This window comes from Coregonus clupeaformis, chromosome 8 (assembly GCF_020615455.1).
Source record: "Coregonus clupeaformis isolate EN_2021a chromosome 8, ASM2061545v1, whole genome shotgun sequence".
In the NCBI taxonomy this organism is placed as follows: Eukaryota; Metazoa; Chordata; class Actinopteri; order Salmoniformes; family Salmonidae; genus Coregonus; species Coregonus clupeaformis.
The window spans coordinates 49,848,089-49,870,957 of NC_059199.1; the positions used below are offsets into that span (position 1 = coordinate 49,848,089).

At 41.7% G+C, this 22,869-nt stretch overlaps 3 protein-coding genes across 3 annotated transcripts; 2 read left to right on the forward strand and 1 right to left on the reverse strand.

Moving 5' to 3' along the window:
• The first annotated feature begins 315 nt into the window (after positions 1–315).
• Positions 316–6,391, forward strand: LOC121572888 (iroquois-class homeodomain protein irx-4-B-like). The gene is made up of 6 exons (XM_041884919.2): positions 316–1,037; positions 1,255–1,503; positions 1,761–1,870; positions 2,199–2,361; positions 4,818–4,986; positions 5,105–6,391. The coding sequence occupies exons 1-6, from the start codon at positions 981–983 to the stop codon at positions 5,767–5,769; spliced, it is 1,413 nt and encodes a 470-aa protein (XP_041740853.1). The 5' UTR covers positions 316–980; the 3' UTR covers positions 5,770–6,391.
• A 7,717-nt stretch (positions 6,392–14,108) lies between these two features.
• On the reverse strand, positions 14,109–15,718 carry LOC121571889 (NADH dehydrogenase [ubiquinone] iron-sulfur protein 6, mitochondrial). The gene is made up of 4 exons (XM_041883671.2): positions 15,399–15,718; positions 14,857–14,910; positions 14,508–14,630; positions 14,109–14,275 (listed from the first exon to the last, which is right to left on the reverse strand). The coding sequence occupies exons 1-4, from the start codon at positions 15,519–15,521 to the stop codon at positions 14,207–14,209; spliced, it is 369 nt and encodes a 122-aa protein (XP_041739605.1). The 5' UTR covers positions 15,522–15,718; the 3' UTR covers positions 14,109–14,206.
• Positions 15,719–15,823: 105 nt separating this feature from the next.
• LOC121571888 (39S ribosomal protein L36, mitochondrial) lies at positions 15,824–16,887 on the forward strand. Its single transcript, XM_041883670.2, has 2 exons — positions 15,824–15,931; positions 16,381–16,887. Exon 2 carries the CDS (start codon positions 16,399–16,401, stop codon positions 16,777–16,779), a length of 381 nt encoding a protein of 126 aa, XP_041739604.1. The 5' UTR covers positions 15,824–15,931; positions 16,381–16,398; the 3' UTR covers positions 16,780–16,887.
• Positions 16,888–22,869: the final 5,982 nt, after the last annotated feature.

A 22,869-nucleotide genomic window follows, 5' to 3' on the forward strand; every position in this document is an offset into this window, starting at 1 on the left:
CCCGGGGCGGTGTATGCGCTCGTGTGGAAACGGGAATCTTTGAGTGAGCAGGTCTGTCGTTCACAGACAGCGTCAATAACGGTAAGTAATACTAGTATATGAGGTATATAGTTGTATTTTCTTTCCTGTCTTGTAGGCCTATTTCAATGAAATCCGACTTTTATAAGTTTATTCTGCAAGATAATTTGGAGGAACGTAAGCCTACCTTCGGCTTTGTTCTGTTTTCTCATTGAGAAAAACAACTCCGTGTACAAGGATTTCTGCCAGTGTAATTTTTTTTGGCAAAGGCCTATTTTGTTTTATTTACAACATTTGTATTTCTACATGAAAGCGGCTAAATCGAAGGTCCTAAACTGAATATAAGTTCCTGAAGGAGAGGACCCGTAGGGTGCCTGCGGGAGTCCATGTGACGTCAGTGAGACAGGCGCGTTAAAAGCAGAGAGCGCATCAGGAGGGGCATGGTTGGTTTGTGGATGATAGATCACAACATCACTACCGCTTTGGACTGCAAATGATGCGTTTCACCGCGTCAGATTGACTGGACAGTAAACATATTCATTAACTCAGCGAGTCACCAACTGTCAACCGACTTGGACACCTAAGTCATCCCCCAAAAAACATCCCAAGGACATTATTGGGAATTGGGGGAAAGGACATTACCCTAGCTGATGTTTCCCAAATACCTCGATAGAAGAGCTGAAGAAGAGCTGAAGCAGACTTCATTACAAACCCAATCTTGAGTGCCGGCACTTTACCCGGGGTGGAAAGAAGTGTGTTTCGGTTTTGGTTTGATTTGGTGAAAGTGACCTTTACTCACAGATCTAGGACACGCATAACCTCTCCAGATCCCACCTTCGAAGGGGAATTGCAAAAGTGACCTTAGATCAACGTCTAGGAGCTACTTAATCCTGATGCACGGATGAGTGACAGTTGGACATTGTGCTCGTGCTCGATCCTTTGAAGTTTGACGACATTCACTGATGTTTGATATCATGGCTTACCCGCAGCTAGGATACCCCTACTCACCTTCACACCAGGTAAGGCGTCTCTCACTAGAAGAAACAAGTGTGGTGAAGGAAAACATTTTTTGTCTCTGTTACTATAGTGTCTTCGGGTTTGCACATAAATCATATAGCCAACTTTTTGTTTGCTTGACAAAATAAGTAATTTATTGATAGCCTTTTTCGTTTTGTGCTCACGCATTGCGTATTGGTTATATTCTTCCTGAAGAATCTATTCTTGTATTCGCGCCAGTTCCTCATGAGCACAAGCTCTCTGGCCAACTGCCTCGAGCCTGGCGGAAGGTCTCTCCTGGACTCCGGTGTGATGCCTCCCTCTCCCCAGCCTCTCCGGTGCCCGGTGTACGAGAGCAGGCTGCTCGGCTCCCCGGGCCAGGAGCTACCAACCCCGGCTATAGGTCTGGGTGTGTACGGAGCTGCCTATGGAAAGAGCCAGGGCTACTATGGCACCTGTGGAGGCGACGCAACAGCTCTATATGCCAGGGTAGGTACTTTTCTATATTGACTTCCCTTTTTTTTCTATCTTTCTTCTTGTTTCACTTAATTCGTAATGTCAGCGGAAATAAAAAGGCCAAACATTTGCCCAATTCGTGCGTACTGGACTGATCCATATCTTTGGTGGGCAACGTAGCCTAAACAAAACTATTTTTGACAGTCAGGTTTTGAAAGGTTTTTGTCAAGTTTTCTCAATCACAATGAACGAATAATTAATAATAAACTATTTTGATTTCATATTTGCAGGGAACATTGGAGTCCAAAGATGGAGCGTCTGTGCATGTGGGGGCCTCTCAAACCCCTGCTTACTATCCGTACGATTACGCATTTGGGCAGTATCCATATGACCGATATGGGTATGTCTACTAAACATGTTATATGTTTCTAAATAACTTATAATTCTGTTAGAAAACATTTCAATATTATCAAAACGTGAGAAATAGGGATAACGCATGCGTAATTGATGCATAAAAGAGTTACATTTAAGAACGCATATCTCTTGCACAATGTAATAAGTCAAACCCCTTATAGTTCCAAGTACAAGGAGGAAAAAGTACAATATTTGAAAACTCCAGCACATCTTAGATCCAATAAACATAGTGTTGAAAATACAAGATTTGGAAGAGTTTCTCTTTCAAATAAACCCCTATTCTGACACCCCTCCCCTCTCCTCCCTTCTACCAGGTATGGGTCATCAGTGGACAGTGCAGCGGCCAGGAGGAAGAACGCTACCAGGGAGACCACTAGCACTCTGAAGGCCTGGCTGCAGGAGCACCAGAAGAACCCGTACCCCACCAAGGGAGAGAAGATCATGCTGGCCATCATCACCAAAATGACACTCACACAGGTAACAACTGGCTCAGTGTTTGGAGACTGAATATGTTAGTTGGAGCTCTACTGAACTTATCATGCATTCCAGTACAGGTCTGATCGAAGAGCACTACGTACTCGTTAATCACAGTGCTCCTCACTTTTTGAGGAGCACTACACTGTAAAGGGGTTGCAGTGAATTTGACAGTAACTTACAGGCAGCTCAGTGGCAAGTAAAATTATATATTTCATATTATAAACTGGGTTGTTCGAGCCCTGAATGCTGATTGGCTGAAAGCCGTGGTATATCTGACTGTATCCATGGGTATGACAAAAAATTACTTAAACTGTTCTAATTACGTTGGTTACCAGCTTATAATAGTAATAAGGCACATCGGGGGTTTGTGGTATATGGCCAATATGCCACAGCTAACGGCTGTATCCAGGCACTCAGAGTTGCGTCGTGTATAAGATTAGCCATTAGCCATGGTATATTGGTCATATACCACACTCCTTCTGGCCTTATTACTTAATTACAGCACTCCAGGGGTAGACAACCCTGTTCCTGGAGTGCCACAGGTACTGCAGGATTTTGTTACAACTAGGCACCACACCTGGCCAACTGAGCTAATTGATCAGTGATTGCCTAAATTCCACACAACTGGTTTTCCAGGTCGGTTAAATCCAAAACATGAAGTGCCTGTGGCACTCCAGGACCAGGGATGCCTATCCCTGCAGTACACCTGCTGTAATATAAATACGGTATCAAAGCAAGTACTGTATAATGACACACGTAGTACAATACTGTAAAATTGACTGTATTATACTTTTAAAAATAAATAAGTAAAGGCTACCGTAATCGGAATGAATGAATGAATGGATGACCGAATGAAATTCATTGAGGGGAGGGGTTTGTATTTCACAGTATTTTACTGTAATTACAAGGGATTGGTGCAAGCAGGTTGGCTGCTTCGTAAAGTGTTTACACATTACAGCATATTAATGAATATTTGGTGTTTTATATCATTTGCACTTCTAGAGGCCTTAAAAAATGGCAAGGCAAAACAGACCAAAAGGACATGTCAAAATGCTAAATCATTTAAGGTTTAAGACTTGCTGCCACTCCAATCTGTCCCCTATACATTTTTAATTGATGAGGCACTATATCCACATACGAGTTAAATTGGTACAGCGTTCTCACTCACGGGTGCAACCAGAGCTCCCGGAAAACGTGTGGTGAGACAGCATTTCCCCCAGTACTTTATAATCTGATGTGGCCACTTTCAAAGCAGCAGTACAGACCGGGCCAGTAACTTCTCAGTGCATTTTTGTATTCCAGTTCAACAATTACCTGCTCTGTCGCCGTCTACCATTGAAAACCATTGAAGACTACACTCAGAAAAGTCGTGCTATTTGTATTTGTGCAATATGATTGACTGTACATTCAAGCACCACTACGCTCCATCAAGTCACAACTTCTCGAGCACTACAGAAGTTAATAGCTAAATTCACACAGCACATACGAGCTGTCTTCAGTAAAAAGAAGCGCCCATCAATCTACTTGCTGAGCTTATTTATTTTAGGGAAAGTAATTTACAAAAGTAAACCTTCAATAGTTAACATACTAGCAATATGCTGGCTACTATCGATAGTCTGCAAAGAGAAAGCTACAAAATACACTTCAGCATTTCTCTTTGCAAGCCTACTGTAGCCAGTTAGATATTTCTTTTGGAACACAATTGTCTTAAAGGGGCCGCATCCTATTTTGAGATGTAAAAAAAACGTATCAAAATAATATACTTTAGAAACATAAAGTAATGCAAAAATTAATGACTTACATTGCTAAATTATATTAAACAACTTTTTAATACATATCATAATAACCAAATATAGGCTATTAATAGCTGCATATAGAGAGAAAGCATGGCAACCTAGGCCACATCACTTTTGAACCTGTGGTGCAGCCTCTGGGTGCAACAAATATTGCCTCTTACAAGGCACACCTCAAAATATGTTAATGAGACAGAAACAACAATACCATGCACCCGCTAGTGGTCAAAAGGTTTTTGGAGCTCCAAAGATATGGTACGGTACTGTATTCTGTGGGGTGGAATTTCAGTACCATTCGAAATACAACAATTCTTTCCCCGCCCACAACATTTTCCCACAATGCACCATAATTTACAATATGCTAGAGTATTTTACTTTTGATAATACCCCAAATTACCGTATAATTTACAGTTTTCCGTTACAGTGTCGGCACTGGTTAATCACAGAAAAAGATTACATCCCACAGAAATGTATTCTGCTTTATCCTAAACCCTCCAAAATACATAATTACAAACACAGGTTGAAGAGGTTGGAGCAGAGAGCAGCCATACTGCAGTGCCCCTGGAGCATTTTTAGGGGTTAAGTGCCTTGCTCAAGGCCACAAAGGCCGGCTTGGGAATTTATCAAATATGTAATAATTTCTTAATGCGTTTGTTCATTCAGGTATCCACGTGGTTTGCCAATGCACGGCGGAGGCTGAAGAAGGAGAACAAAGTCACATGGTCACCACGAGCCAATAAGAGCTCTGACGAGAGGGGCTGTGATGATGACAGCGATGGTGCAGAGGGATCGCAAGAGGAGGAGCCAATCAAAAGCGAGATAGATGTTGATGGTGAGTGCATGTGTACCATAGATTTAAAATGGCGTCCCATTCATTTAGATGGAAGTTGCTTTCTATCAGGCTGTCAAGTTTATGATTGTTAAAACATCTATGCATTTTTTCATTGAAGATTCTGTAACAGGGAGGTGTGTGGACCTACAACAAAGTGATCTGGAGGATTTTGATCTGCTAGAGTCGGATGGTTCTGACTGTGACCCTAAACACCAGTTTCACACCAAGGACACCCCAGTACACACACCACCGGACCACCGCCACCACCCCAAAGACCCTTCCACCAGCCCACTCAGACATACCACAGACACATCCCGACACGGGAATGAGCGGTTGTCACTCTCAGCAGACTGCCCCAAACACACACCAGACCATGACCGAACAACCAACTTATTCTACACTCAACAGGACCTGCGAAGTACAGAGAGCAGTAAACCTAAAATCTGGTCCATCGCACAAACTGCTGCTATCCAACCTGAATTCCCTGCATGCATGCACACAGCCTCCCCCAGCGAGACTCTCTCCCCAGGGGGGTATCCAACTGAAGTACCCCACCTGAAGGTGGGGGCGGCTGGGCAGCAGGACTCGCCGGTGGCTACCCTCAGAGATTGGGTGGACGGGGTCTTCCACGACCCACTGTTCAGACAGAGTTCCTTTAACCCTGTGTTGTCCAAGCCAGCCATGGACAGGGCATGGATTGGGTTAAATAGACAGGTGATGGAAGGCAGAACTCTGGGACAACATTCTATTGAACATGTTACCTCGTCTTTGCAGCATGTATAGACTTCATTACCGAGACTTACAGAGACTGCTGTAGAAAGGTATATGAACTCCTTATGATGGCAAATGCTTCCATGCCTTTTTTTGTTTTAGAAAAGCGTCAATACATCGACGTAGGCTACATCAGTGTCAGTAAATATGTTTTGCATAAACTTAAAATTCTTACTACTTTCAGTTTAAAACACAGTTGTAAATTAGTGGAAAAGAGGGATTCAATCCCTTTGGACATAGAAAAGCAATGTAGTAGCCTACTCATTCTCCAGGTAAAATGATCCCTCACATTCAACAGATTAGAAAGTGCTGGATGGTTTAATCACAGAAACACTGAAAATATGTTGTTTTATGATGTTGGATGTGGGGACAGAGTATCACATGTAAGCCGTTGATTGGTATTCCTACAGCACGGTAGGAATACCTTAGGGGGAGTAGCCTACTGACCTAAACCGTTTACAGACCTTTTATAATAACCAGATGCATGAGAGCACCATTTTTTCTCTTAAACGAAATAAAGCATACTATATGTTTAGCTTATTATCACACTATTTCACACATGTATACATGTTCTTGCACTAAAGTCCGATTGCAGTTATTGAGTCACGGAAATAAACAATCGTTTTTTGCAGAATTATGTTCTCTCTGTTGCGTCTGTTTGCTCCTTGCGTTCGCTCTCCATGGTGCTGGAATTGTGCGGCTAAATCACATGAAAATGTATCATAGCCTACTAATGAAATATACATCGGTTTATTTTACATTTTTTATTGAACTTTCAATTTCCTCCAAGACGGAATATGTTGCACATATAGTTCCTCAATGAATGCACCTTGGAGTGCGAGATATACTGTAGTAGGCTATTTTTCCCTGTTTGTGTGTGTGTGTGTGTGTGTGTGTGTGTGTGTGTGTGTGTGTGTGTGTTTGTAAAAGGGGGCAAGCTGGGCATCCTTGAGCCGTGACTAATTCCAACACACAGAGGACGGGGCTGCTAAATTGTTAAATCGATGCCACTTCCACCGCGGGCCCAGATATAGCAGCAATCAGTGATGCGTCTCTTTTCATTAGCCGGCTTTTGACTGCATCAACCTGGGACCATGAGCTGCGCATCCACCGCTCTCTAAACGGGTCACTCCATTATAGAATATACTCCATTAGCGAGGAGTTGAGCTGCCTAACACACTTCTTAATCTAATAGCTTTATCTCCACTGACTTCATGCAATACCTCTTCTGATTTGCCAGCTGAAGGGTTAGGAGTAGCCTAGGCCTGACATTGTAAGGAGATCCATGACATGATGCCATTCAACCAGAGGGTTGAGTGAGACTTTTCCACATTTTAAGGCTAGAAAAATAAGTGGCATGAGAGGGATCGAATGGATGAATAATATTGATACAAATGAGGTACAATTCGATCTGATAAACATCTTTAAAATATACATATATTTAGTAAAGGCCTACATCATGGACTTATTTTGGTTGTCTTTGAATCACCACACCCGTCATATCACTATCTCTTTAAAATATGCTTAATGTCGTTCCATCAACTCAAATCCTACAATATCCCCAAAACCTTTAGTTGTCAAGAACAATAAATTATTCAACATAACATCACGAATTTTAGGCTTTCTAAAATGTTCCAGAAACACTTTCTAAATAAGAGTTAAAGAACAATTATGCGGTAGGGTCCGGGATGAATAAACTACTTTTCCCTCTCTCTTCTTTTCTCCTCAGTTTTCGGTTTACGAAAGATGATGAAGTATTAAACAGAACAGAGCCGAGATCTTGCAAGGCCTTGTATGGAATTAACCATTTCAGTCTAAATAATTCAAGACGAATTCAACCGAGAATTCCATTCTTTTTCTGCTTCATAAATAAATTAGATTTAAGATGATAAATAATGACATCTGGCCCTTCCTGTAAAGTTTACTTTTTTTCTTCAGCACAATGAATGGAGACATAATATAACGAACAATCCTCTAGTCTTATTTACAGAGAGCTAGCTAAGGATTATAAAGCGGTACAATGATCTCTGAAATGATGCTCTATACACACAAAAAATAATGGTTCTAAACAGTACCAGATAGGGGTTCTTTGGCTTGTAACCACAGCGGAACCCTTTTTGGTGCTATATAGAACACTTTTTTGAAGGTTCAATAAAGAACCATGCTAATAAGGTTATACATGGAACCTGTATGGTGCTATAAAGGACCCTAAGGTTCTATAAAAAGAACAATGAAAATATATTCTATATAGCACCAAAAAAGGTTTCCGCTATGGTTACTTTTTTTATGGTTCTTGATAGAACCTTTATGGAGAATGGTTCTATAAATAACCTTTCTCAATCTGAAAGGTTATTTTTAGATCCTTTTGAAGAACCATACAGGGTTTTTATTCTCTTCAGGCATATCATATTGTTAAAATTCCATAGGTGTTATTATTGTGTTAATTGACCAGTTGAATCAAGTGAGCTACTTCTGGAACAGCTGGGGGTCCCTGGGAAGAGAATTGAGAACCACTGACTGATTTAGTCAACTGTTCTCAGTTGACACAAGGCCATAGCCTACATGAGTCTTTCACAAGACACGTAACTGGCCACAGTCATGTATAATATGTAATGGCATACAGTGCCTTCAGAAAGTATTCACTTATTCCACATTTCGTTGTGTTACAGACTGAATAAAAACATAATTCCACTTAGACATTATGGGGTATTATGTGTAGACCAGTGACACAAAAACTGAATTTAATAAATTTTAAATTCAGGCTGTAAAATGTGGAAAAAGTAGAGGTGTGTGAATACTTTCTGAAGGTACTGATAACACAACACATTAGATAAACTGGAATTACTCTCTCACTCATGGTTGCACAAAAAGAGCTGTGAGCAAACCACTCCCCAAAATATTCTAATGAACTGCCTCCCCTATATTTTTGTGAACTGTAAAGAACCATTGAAAAGCTCAAAAGGATTCTTTGAGTCATTATGGTTCCACATAGAACCATCACCCTTCCCAAAGAAGCCTTGAGGAACCCTCATTTTTTAGTGTATAGGCTATCATTCCACTTTATTAAATTGCAATTTGTGAGATGATAAACTCCCAACCCCGAATGAGAACTCTACCCCGAACCAAGATGCTCAATAATAGGCCTATATCGAAAGGTTCAAAACTAACCACCCTCAAAGTTCAGTGTGCTTATATCATCCATGCCTTTTAGCTCTGAGGTGAGAGGAGATATGAGGGAAATATATGAAGAGATGGTAGGGCAGAGGGAGAGTGGGCTTAACGGGACTGGAGTACCTGTTTACACCCTCAGCTGCTGCGGTGATACAGGGCCCCAAGTGCTGGAGAGCACTAGGCTGTCTTGCAGAGCACTGCACTGCTGAGTGGCAACTTGAAGGTTTTCTCACTGTGGGTTCAGTTCAATACTGCATGTGTTCCATGTCTCTGTCTGTCCTTTCCAGTTGAGATGTGAATCCGTTCTCCATCCTCTCTTTACCCTCCTCTGACATCCTCTGACTTTCCTTCCATTCCATTTCCCTCTCTTACCTCTACTGCTAAATTCTTCCCCCCTCTCTAATCCTTGTGCATCTCTCTCCTTCCTCTCTGTCATCTCTTCCTCTCTGTCATCTCCTCCTCTCCTCTCACCCTCTCTCCTCCACTCCCCCCCCTCATCTCTCTCTCTCTCAACTTAAACCACAGAAGCAGTCTAGACACACAAACAATATATCCCACCCTGCCTCTCGTCTCTCTCACACAACACCAAGCTCTATGGGCCAGATAATGCATTAAGCCATAGTGTGTTTAATGCCCCAGTCTGGTAGAGCAGCAGAGACAGGTTGGACCTGATGTTAGCTTGTCTGTTTCACACCACTAATAAAACAGCCCCACCACAGCACACCCTGTGGGGACGCATCATGCAAACAGTCAAGCATCTGTCAAATGCCAGAGAGGTGCATGTCTTCCTTGCAATATAAAGTCTGCCTTTACATTTAGAGTTTTGTTAGTGGTGGAACCATAGGAATATAATTACTATAACAGGCAAAGCCCCTCAGACCACAGCAATTTGACAGTTATATATGGGTGGAACTATCCACAACATTAATTGATATATTATGATCATTGTAATAGAATTGCATTCTGTCTCCCACAATAAGGTGGTAGCCCTGTTTATAGTTCACCGTCAGTCTTTTCACAATTTCTAACTCTGAAGAAGGTCTGTGTAAGCGTGTTTCTGCAGACTCCAGGAGAGGAGGAAGTTCATTTCTCTAGGCTCTAAGAAAATTATATTGATTTATCCTAAACTCTGTCTACTCTTTCAGTCCAACACCTAGCCCACTCAACCCCCTCCATCACACACACACGCACCTACGGACACGCACGCACCTACGGACACACGCACACAAACACTTATATAAATACACACACAAACGCACACACTATCTCCTCTCTCTCTCTCTCTCTCTCTCTCTCTCTCCAAGACACACACCACGGCCACACCATTCTCTCCTGTTTCCTGTCACACACACATACACTCAGGCCTTTTGAGGCTATCAGAGTGCTGAGAGCTAACTCTCTCTCTAGACTGTCACGTCACCCCCCTTAGCGGAGGTGTCTGCTTCCCCAAGCTACCCTCTCTGTCCCTGGCACTAGAACATGTCACATCGTCTCCATGGTAAAGGTCACGACATCTGTACTCTGTTACTTCAGTTGAGTAAAAGGAAGTCCCTCCAATACACTTATCTAAGGTCAGCTATGAGTGTTATACCCTTAATGGTAAAGGTTAGGATTGAAGGATGATTAGCTGATCCTAAATCTGTGTCTACGGGCATTTTAGACCCAGAGCGACTTTAGAGAAGTGAAGGTTAGATAATTGGCTAAAGAGAGAGCAGGTTTAGCTCCTTAGTAAGGCTGGAGGCTCAGTAATGTGACATATTTTAGAGGTACAATCTTTTAATGGGGCAATTATACAGTGAGAATTGTTATTCTATGTTGAGGAGAATACAGTGATTATAGTGTGTGTGTGTGTGTGTGTGTGTGTGTGTGTGTGTGTGTGTGTGTGTGTGTGTGTGTGTGTGTGCGCTCACAGAGGAAATTCAGTGGTATTTATCCTCCTCATCTTCTGCATAGAGGAATCTATTGGAGATTTTTACTGAGTTGCTCTTCTCACACAACACATCTGCTTTTACTTCCCTTTGTTTGCATAAGAAACAACAGAACTTATTCTTAAAAAGGACACAATATTACATAAAAGATGGATGGAAGAATTGCTATGCAAATCATAATACTTCAATAACATTTCGATGCGTTTTCTATTCCTGTAAAAAAGTGATTTGACAGCATGCACTCATCCTAGATAATGAATATAAGCTCAATTGCACATCGGACTAAAATCAGTTTGAATCTGAAGAGTCTGATGACAGTCTTAAATTATACCTACAGTTTCCTCTCAGCATTGCATCTCTATATCTATTAGGTGGTCCGGGTATTTTAGAGGGATGAATAATTGAAAAAGGTGCTGTTTTATTCAACACAATTCATATGCTCAGTTTCATCTGAAGATTTTGCTCAGAGCAATGCCCCAACCAGCCAAGAGCCTGCAACCTATACACACACACACACACACCTCTTAACCAACCGGTGTGTCTCACTAAAACCTCCACGCCTTTCAAACTCTCAACTACCTACCCTGACTGAACATCCTTTCTAACAATGGTCTCGTCTTCTCTCTTTCAATCACCCATCCCTGGTCTGACTATGAATGAGTCTTACCCTCTTACCATCGCATCAAACCTTCTCTTCCCGTGTCACCAGGACCAATTATATCAGCTTGGATGCTTTCCTTCCAACCTGAACGCCATGGTGTGGAAAACGTTGTTCCAATGGCTGCCTGCATCGCTACCCCGGGACAGGACAGGCTAGCTCTAGCGCTGTCTGTATCTGTAGCCCAGCCCTACTACACCCTGCCTGGGCCAATTTGGCATGCAGGTCTATGGAGAATAAGGCTGCTGAAATATATATATGATCTTCTTCAAACATGTATTGTTCCGCGCGGCTGTTCCCTATCAGACTGGAGCTCCCCTGACATCTTCCAGGGGTGGCAGAGCGCAGCGTGGGGAGTGGGAGAGGGGGGGAGGGTATGTGTAAGGGGGGAGTGGGAGTGGAAGGGTGGATGAATGCAGGATGAGTCCTATAAGGATCTCCCTGGTCCCTGCGAAGAGGGCCTATAGGAAAAAACTGAGGATGGATCAACATTTTAGTTACTCCACAATACTAACATAAATGACAGAGTGAAAAGAAAGAAGCCTGTACATAATAAAAATATTCCAAAACATGCATCCTGTTAATGCAAAACATGTGGCAAAGAAATTAACTTTTTGTCCTTGTGATGATTGTCCTATGATCTCCGTCATATAATCTAAAGACATGCCTTATATTAATAATCAGACATTGCAAACAGTTAATGGTTTATGATAAGCATATGTATTTATTAATGGTATAATGTGGGGTTAGCGATATCCTTTTTGTAAATTATTACCTGGTATTTCCTCATTGATTGTAGAGTTATCTGTTAATTTCCTGGTTAAATAATCGTCAGGCAATGGGATGCGTTCAAGAGCGCATGGTTTATTCAGTGTACAGTATAGTGGAAGTTTCTTATCCCCGGGTGGACCTACATGTTCATATCCCAGATTGTATTTATGCTAAAAGCATGGTTGCACCGTTATTGATATATGTGCTTAAGGTTATTCATGTGTGTGTAGCATTTGAAGACATTTAGATCTTAATTCATGCAGTTTAATGTTAATTAAACAGGATTTGAAAGGGCTTCTTCCCAGTGGTCAAATGCATGATGTGTATTGGTATTTGAACCCTGTCATTTCTGTTTGAGAGACAGACAGGGTAAGGATGGCATGCTGCTAGGTTAACAGACAATTATTGAGCCTGGTTTTTCTTTTGAGTTCATTAGGTCTCTTGTTGTTCATCGTCCTGTTTGTTTTTGTAAATACTTGTACAGTCGCTGGCTATATTAATTCTTCACCTGCTAATAAAAAGCATCACTTTGGCAAGAAAACCCACATATTCCTCGTATGCCTCCACACTGTTCCAATCCAACCGCATGGTCAACCTAACAGTCCTGAATACAAAGCGTTATGTTTAGGGCAAATCCAAAATTATTATGGAGTATCACTCTCCATATTTTCAAGCATAGTGGTGGCTGCATCATGTTATGGGTATGCTTGTAATCGTTAAGGACAGGAGTTTTTCAGGATAAAAAAGAAACAGAATGGAGCTAAGTACAGGCAAATTCCTAGAGGAAAACCGGGTCCAGTCTGCTTTCCACAATACCCTGGGAGATTAATTCACCTTTCAGCAGGACAATAACCTTAAACATAAGGCTAAATCTACACTGGAGTTGCTTACCAAGAAGACAGTGAAAGTTCCTGAGGGGCCGAGTCACAGTTTTGACTTAAATCTGCTTGGAAATCCATGGCAAGACCTGAAAATGGTTATCTAGCAATGATCAACAACCAATGACAGAGCTTGAAGAATTTTGAAAAGTATAACGGGCAAATGTTGCTCAATCCAGGCGTGGAAAGGTCTTATACACTTACCCAGAAAGACTCACAGCTGTAATCGCTGCCAAAGGTGATTCTAACATGTATTGACTCAGGGGCTTGAATACTTATCTAATCAAGATATGTTTTATTTTTCCTATTAATTTTTTTAGTTAGAATTTTTCCTCCACTTTGACCGCGTATTTTGTGTAGATCATTGACAAAAAAATTACAATTAAATCCCTTTTAATCCAACTTTGTAACACAGCAAAATTTGTAAAAGGTCAATGGGTGTGAATACTTTCTGAAGGCACTGTATGTCTAAAGAAAAATGATTAAGATACCAGCACTGGAAGTGGCACTTGCACAGAATAACTATTGAATAAGCCATTGGGTTATTGCCACATACACAATAACTGTTTAATGCCTTGTCAAAACTAACCACATCACAGCTTCTACAGTAACCACAACACTCTGTCTGTCCTGCACGTTGTTGTTTCACTGAATAATTTACTATTGCATGAACACTTTTGACAAGTCAGCCAATGCTGCCCTCTGGCAGTGAGATAGGGAACTGTAAGATGGAATAGTTACCCGAATATTTTTCTGCAGGGTCCAGAAATACAACTCATTGCAATCACTTGAGGAATATATGCAATGCATTTTAAACCAAGCCATCTAGAAAGAGTATTGTGGCATTTATTAGTCTCTCGTGGGAGCCTTGATTTGGGTCTGAGTGCCAAGACTAAGATGAAGCTCCATATGCATATACCCCCACTCATAGGAACTGATACAGACTGAGGAGAAAAGTAGATATAATTTATTAACCAGAATGACAGACTACAGAGAGAGAGAGAGAGAGAGAGAGAGAGAGAGAGAGGGACTGAGAAAGAGTCTCAATGATGATGGGTCTGCTTGAACTGCAGTCCACAGTAGCCACATGTTCCCACTTTAGTTTCTTTATCCTGGAGAAACACAGACAGAAGACAGACATTAGCACATTGGAACGCCACATCAAATACACCAATTCACTGTGTAGCGTGAAGCTAAATTGGACATGAGCGCAAATTGAACTGAAATTTAATACGGGATCGGCACTCATGCTTGTAATGTAGTCATAGCTTATATGAGTTCTGACTTTGACACCACTAACTAGTGTACATTATAGGGACATGTACACTACAGAGACGTCATTACCAGGTTGATGTAGACTTTTGGGTGGCCCAGTGCTCCTCCACCCCCGTCACATGACACCACTCTGGCCTCGATGCCACTGACTGGCTCTTCAGCCACCAGCTTGATTGCAAAGTTCTTGTTCACCTGGAAACACACAGCACAAACAGAACCATCAGTAGCTTACACTCTGTATTGTAGTCCAAATTCCCTCTCTGCGGACTACTAAATATGCATTGTAAATCTATCAATGCCCACGTTGCTGAGCTATGTAAAGAGGCTTTAGGCCTTATTTCAACAGGTAGTCATAGGATTCAACTTCTACATTGAAGTCCCATGGCGACTATGGCCCTTTCATACAATGTAGTTTTACCTCTTTCTGTCGGCCTACGAACCTGGCCCGCCTGGGATCATTTTCATCATACACCTGAAACAACATGCAGACACTGTTTTGGAACATAACTATTACAATCAGATATAGCTGATCACATTTTACACATACATTACATGATCACAGTAAAGTTATCACAACCATCAATAAAATAGCTTACAGTTCTATGCCAACTCTGACACTCCACCTAGTTAACTAAAGTGTCATCTGCCTTTGCTCTGACTAGCTTGTATCTTGACAGAAGTGGCAATGGCTACTGACTGTGAATAAACGCCTAACTACCCCAGTAGTGGGTGAGCAGCTAGCTAGCTAGCTAACTAAATTAAATAGCTAAACTAAATAGCTGGTGACCACAACTTAAAGCTGGATCAACGGTCAAATCTTAATTGACAACACCAACATCTGACACTATTACCAAACGTTAGCTAGTAGTGGTGCAAGTGAGTGTCGTTAGCTTGGTAACTAGCGAGTAACTACATCTTTTCTGGGAAACCAACAAACACAACGGAACGTTTGAGCCTTACCTGTCCGGTGTGGGTAATTTGCTCTCCAGTGGTCGACACTTCTACACTGTAGCGCTGTAGAGGTGATACAAGCACCTTAGCATTTCTACTGAAGGACAGAATCCGATGCACAGCGGCAGCCATGTTTACAATGGACTCTATACCCAAGATGGTTTGCAAAGATGAGGGAGCTTCTCCGACCTCCAAAGACGTCCGCCTGGTCCTAGTGCTGTGAAGTCATAAAATATTCACGAATCGTTTGCAACCAACGGTAACACAATTATCATATTAAGGAGTGGATCATTTTTAATACTTTGTAGTTGATCAATTCTGCAACGCGTTACAGTTTAAATGAAAGCGAGAAATTGTGTTTAGCGGGCACAGAAACTCCTAACTTCGTGCTTTAGGACCCAGCGCACGCGCTGTGACTTTTCTCAAAGTCATTTACGTCACAGCCAGGAAGCAGCGATAGCTCCGTGCGAGAATGTTGTTTTGATTAAACGGTGCATTTCAGGAGTTTATTCCCAGTTCTAACCCGTTCTTATAGCTGAAAGGTTGGTGCATATTCTGTTACATTCATAAAGTTATTCTGATCAAGTACTGGTACTTTGCATTTGCCTAATCGGGCAGTAGAAAGATGATCGCGTCTGGCCTTGAGAATCGAGCATGCTGCATGCACTGTATAGCCAGCTAGAATCTGCAATATATATATATATAAAATGAATATTATCCAGGATAAGCAAAACATAATAGACACTGCACATTATATTTCTATCTGCATTGCTTTGATTGCCTGTTCTTCTTCAATACCACTAGTAGCTGAAAGGACTGGATAGGTTTCCACCATATTGCTTTCACCTGTCATGTTCTGTCAGATCAGTGATAATGGAGGAATAGAAAGGACACAGTCTGAGGAACCACAACTCAAAGCAAGAGAAAACTATTGAGATACGTCCTACAAAATAAATAAATATATATATATATGTTCTCTCTCTCTCTCCAGGCAGGTGTTGGTGACACCATGGCTCCACTCCTGTTGAACCACCTCGTCAGCTCCCTAACCCGCCATCTAACCCAGATGACCCGGATAACCCTCAGCCGAACCTACCCAATCACCACCATCTCCCGATGCCTCTCCTCCCTCACATCCTACCCAGTCAGAGTGCTCCTGATGCCAGGTAGACCCATCCAGCCCTTGGCCTTCTCACCTGGATCTTCTTCCCAGGGTCGGGTCGCCCTCCAGGGCCAGTGTCAGCACCTGGCCTGCCTCCAGCCCGCTGTAGGGATGAAAACCAAGAGCGCTCTGAAACGCCGGTGTAAAGACTGCTTCTTTGTGGTGCGGCGGGGACGTCTGTTTGTGTTCTGTAAGGCTCATCCCAGACACAAGCAGAGGCAGGGATGAGGGGGTGAAGAGGAGCAGGGGTTGTGACGATGATTTGTGTATGGTCCTGTCAGTTGTTTGTTACTTTAACTGTATTGCCACATTAAAGTGTTTGACTGATTGACAGATTGACCTTTTCCTATCCCTGTCTCTTTCACCTCTCCCACCACCACCTCCCTGTCTTCTCTCTTTCTCAACACGTCCTCTTCTGCCCTTCTGTTATACCTTTGAAAACTACACAGTGGACAAGAACCTATTCTGATACACGTACAGCTGGCTAAGTGAAAACTGGCAGCCTAAATGCACTATTGCCTGCCTCCATGGAGAACATTTTGCTACTATGACAGCTAACTACTCTGCTAATAGTCTCTAAGAGCTAATGCACCCATTCATCATTTAGAGACTAAATGATGCTGATCCAATAGAGAGCCATTTGGTCTCCTGAATTTCACTGATGTGATATGAGGAATCAGGAGTAGTTCTCTATTGGCCTTGTTCCAATCATCATCCATAGCTAGGAGACAGTGTGAGGGAAGCAATAGGCTAGAGTGACCAGTGGTGTATTCATTACGCCGATTCTGTTACAAAACGTTTATTGAACGGAACGAAACAGGAATGGACCTACCAGAATTTGTCCAATAGAAACTCTTGTTTTACTATGTTTGCTTCCTTTTGGTTCTTAAATGAATACAACTCAGTAAATGTATTTGTATATCCACTGTTCAAGTACTGTCTATCACCACACTATGGCACCAAAACCTCATAGCTCACAGAGCCCTAGAAAATCATGCCATAAATATCCTCATACAATATGCATCAAGGACACACACTATCCTCTGCCCTCTTCTCCAAGGTTATGCCCTTTCAATAAGGATCTAAAGGTTCTATAGATCTTAATAATTGGGAGAACAACTATCTACCAAGTTTTTGGTTGCCATGGAGGTCATTAGGAAGATCAAATACCCTAATTGGCCTATTGCTTTTCTCTCCGCTCCAATCATTTCTATTCCTGGACTCAATGTAATTATTTAACTACTCACTGCTTTTTGTGAGATATATTAAAACCACCTGTAACCATGCTGGCATGTAATTTAGAGTCAAGCAATTATCCAACATATAGCCTACATTTGAAAGTGGAAGAAAGCTTCTCATTTTGACTAATTGCAGTAGTGAGACGTTTAGCCACGTACTGTATTATCTATGCCAGGGATGGGAAACTGGTGGCCCCCATTTTGTAGGGCCGCGGACCAATTAAATAAATATATATATACAGTTGAAGTCGGATGTTTACATACACTTAGGTTGGAGGCATTAAAACTCATTTTTCAACCACTCCACACATTTTAGTTATTTAGCAGACGCTCTTATCCAGAGCGACTTACAGGAGCAATTAGGGTTAAGTGCCTTGCTCAAGGGCACATCGACAGATTTTTCACCTAGTTGGCTCGGGGATTAGAACCAGCGACCTTTCGGTTACTGGCACAACGCTCTTAACCACTAAGCTACCTGCCGCCCACACATTTCTTGATAACAAACTATAGTTTTGGCAAGTCGGTTAGGACATTACTTTGTGCATGACACAAGTAATTTTCCTAACAATTGTTTACAGACAGATTATTTCACTTATAATTCACTGTATCACAATTCCAGTGGGTCAGAAGTTTACATACACTAAATTGACAGTGCCTTTAAACAGCTTGGAAAATTCCAGAAAATGATGTCATGGCTTTAGAAGCTTCTAATAGGCTAATTGACATCATTTGAGTCAATTGGAGGTGTACCTGTGGATGTATTTCAAGGCCTACCTTCAAACTCAGTGCCTCTTTGCTTGACATCATGGGAAAATTAAAAGAAATCAGCCAAGACCTCAGACATTTTTTTTTGTAGACCTCCACAAGTCTGGTTCATCCTTGGGAGCAATTTCCAAACGCCTGAAGGTACCACGTTCATCTGTACAAACAATAGTACGCAAGTATAAACACCATGGGACCACGCAGCCGTCATACCGCTCAGGAAGGAGACGCGTTCTGTCTCCTAGAGATGAACGTACTTTGGTGCGAAAAGTGCAAATAAATCCCAGAACAACAGCAAAGGACCTTGTGAAGATGCTGGAGGAAACAGGGACAAAAGTATCTACAGTGGGGGAAAAAAGTATTTAGTCAGCCACCAATTGTGCAAGTTCTCCCACTTAAAAAGATGAGAGAGGCCTGTAATTTTCATCATAGGTACACGTCAACTATGACAGACAAATTGAGATTTTTTTTTACAGAAAATCACATTGTAGGATTTTTAATGAATTTATTTGCAAATTATGGTGGAAAATAAGTATTTGGTCACCTACAAACAAGCAAGATTTCTGGCTCTCACAGACCTGTAACTTCTTCTTTAAGAGGCTCCTCTGTCCTCCACTCGTTACCTGTATTAATGGCACCTGTTTGAACTTGTTATCAGTATAAAAGACACCTGTCCACAACCTCAAACAGTCACACTCCAAACTCCACTATGGCCAAGACCAAAGAGCTGTCAAAGGACACCAGAAACAAAATGGTAGACCTGCACCAGGCTGGGAAGACTGAATCTGCAATAGGTAAGCAGCTTGGTTTGAAGAAATCAACTGTGGGAGCAATTATTAGGAAATGGAAGACATACAAGACCACTGATAATCTCCCTCGATCTGGGGGCTCCACGCAAGATCTCACCCCGTGGGGTCAAAATGATCACAAGAACGGTGAGCAAAAATCCCAGAACCACACCTAGTGAATGACCTGCAGAGAGCTGGGACCAAAGTAACAAAGCCTACCATCAGTAACACACTACGCCGCCAGGGACTCAAATCCTGCAGTGCCAGACGTGTCCCCCTGCTTAAGCCAGTACATGTCCAGGCCCGTCTGAAGTTTGCTAGAGTACATTTGGATGATCCAGAAGAGGATTGGGAGAATGTCATATGGTCAGATGAAACCAAAATAGAACTTTTTGGTAAAAACTCGTCGTGTTTGGAGGACAAAGAATGCTGAGTTGCATCCAAAGAACACCATACCTACTGTGAAGCATGGGGGTGGAAACATCATGCTTTGGGGCTGTTTTTCTGCAAAGGGACCAGGACGACTGATCCGTGTAAAGGAAAGAATGAATGGGGCCATGTATCGTGAGATTTTGAGTGAAAACCTCCTTCCATCAGCAAGGACATTGAAGATGAAACGTGGCTGGGTCTTTCAGCATGACAATGATCCCAAACACACCGCCCGGGCAACGAAGGAGTGGCTTCGTTAGAAGCATTTCAAGGTCCTGGAGTGGCCTAGCCAGTCTCCAGATCTCAACCCCATAGAAAATCTTTGGAGGGAGTTGAAAGTCTGTGTTGCCCAGCGACAGCCCCAAAACATCACTGCTCTAGAGGAGATCTGCATGCAGGAATGGGCCAAAATACCAGCAACAGTGTGTGAAAACCTTGTGAAGACTTACAGAAAACGTTTGACCTGTGTCATTGCCAACAAAGGGTATATAACAAAGTATTGAGAAACTTTTGTTATTGACCAAATACTTATTTTCCACCATAATTTGCAAATAAATTCATTAAAAATCCTACAATGTGATTTTCTGGATTTTTTTCTCATTTTGTCTGTCATAGTTGACGTGTACCTATGATGGAAATTACAGGCCTCTCTCATCTTTTTAAGTGGGAGAACTTGCACAATTGGTGGCTGACTAAATACTTTTTTCCCCCACTGTATATCCACAGTAAAACGAGTCCTATATCGACATAACCTGAAAGGCCGCTCAGCAAGGAAGAAGCCACTGCTCCAAAACCGCCATAAAAAAGCCAGACTACGGTTTGCAACTGCACATGGGGACAAAGATTGTACTTTCTGGAGAAATGTCCTTTGGTCTGATGAACAAAAATAGAAAAAAATAGAACTGTTTGGCCATAATGTCCATCGTTATGTTTGGAGGAAAAAGGGGGTGGCTTGCAAGCCGAAGAACACCATCCCAACCGTGAAGCACGGGGGTGGCAGCATCATGCTGTGGGGGTGCTTTGCAGGAGGGACTGGTGCACTTCACAAAATAGATGGCATCATGAGGAAGGAAAATGATGTGGATATATTGAAGCAACATCTCAAGACATCAGTCAGGAAGTTAAAGCTTGGTCACAAATGGGTCTTCCAAATGGACAATGACCCCAAGCATACTTCCAAAATTGTGGCAAAATGGCTTAAGGACAACAAAGTCAAGGTATTGGAGTGGCCATCACAAAGCCCTGAATCCTATAGAACATTTGTGGGCAGAACTGAAAAAGCGTGTGCGAGCAAGGAGGCCTACAAACCTGACTCAGTTACACCAGCTCTGTCAGGAGGAATGGGACAAAATTCACCCAACTTATTGTGGGAAGCTTGTGGAAGGCTACCCTGAACATTTGACCCAAGTTTAACAATTTAAAGGCAATGCTACCAAATACTAATTGAGTGTATGTAAACTTCTGACCCACTGGGAATGTGATGAAAGAAATAAAAGCTGAAATAAATCATTATATCTACTATTATTCTGACATTTCACATTCTTAAAATAAAGTGGTGATCCTAACTGACCTAAGACAGGGAATTTCTACTAGGATTAAATGTCAGGAATTGTGAAAAACTGAGTTTAAATGTATTTGGCTAAGGTGAATGTAAACTTCTGACTTCAACTGTATATTTCTATTTTGGGTGGGGGGGTGACTCAGTCGGTGTCTCAACTTACTTTTGAGAGTTAGAATAATAGAATACACAACGTGCAATTTCGAAATTTGGTTGTGATCAGCAGTCACCTTTTACTGCATTGGGCTAAATCAGGGTCACACAGAGTGATTCTTGGTAGTCTTAAACAAATCTACTTTGAAACAAAAGTATACACCTCACACACATGGTTATGGGCTTAGAAAAAGAAGACACCTGTACCATGTCAGATATAGAGTTGAAATATATTCAATTTTGAATTTGCATCCCAATATTACACTTTATGTGGAACGAATTGCAAAAGTCTCTGAAGCTGGAGACTCTTAACTCCCTCACTAACTTTAAGCATCAGTTGTCAGAGAACCTTACCGATCACTGCACCTGTACACAGCCCATCTGAAATTAGCCCACCCAACTACCTCATCCCTATATTGTTATTTATTTTGCTCTTTTGCACCCCAGTATCTCTATTTGCACATAATCTCTTGCACATCTAGCATTCCAGTGTTAATACTAATTGTAATTATTTTGCACTATAGCCTATTTATTGCCTTACCTCCATAACTTGCTACATTTGCACACACTGTATATATATTTTCTGTTGTATTTTTTGACTTTGTTTTTTTACCCCATATGTAACTCTGTGTTGTTGTTTTTATCGCACTGCTTTGCTTTGTCTTGGCCAGGTCGCAGTTGTAAATGAGAACTTGTTCTCAACTGGCTTACCTGGTTAAATAAAGGTTAAATAAAAAGAAATAAAAAATATAAAAAAAAAAATATATACAGGACCAGTGAAAAGTTTGGACACACCTACTCATTCCAGGGTTTTTCTTTATTTTTACTATTTTCTACATTGTAGAATAATAGTGAAGACATCAAAACTATGAAATAATACACATGGAATCATGTAGTAACCAAAAAAGTGTTAAATAAATCAAAATATATGTTATATTTGAGATTCTGCAAAGTAGCCACCCTTTGCCTTGATGACAGCTTTGCACACACTTGGCATTCTCTCAAACAGATTCACCTGGAATGCTTTTCCAACAGTCTTGAAGGAGTTCCCACATATGCTGAGCACTTGTTGGTGGACATCCCTGATCTATGCAAACCAGATAGTCATGACCTTGTTACAGTTAGTGCTAGAGTCTGATGTTTGGTGTTGGAGGTGCAGGGTGCACTGCAGTTATGACATGCAAAGGCGAAGTTACACGTCTGCTACTTTGCAGTCCAACAAACCAAATGTGCAAGCACTAATTAGCCACTCTTGGAGGAAAATGGAGGATGAATAAAAAAATGTGCTGAGGTTATCAATTAGCCTTATCAATATGACCATCATTAGTTATTTTTCCATTTCCTTCCAAGTTTGAAAGGGGAGGTATTAGATCTTCATTTACAAAATGTT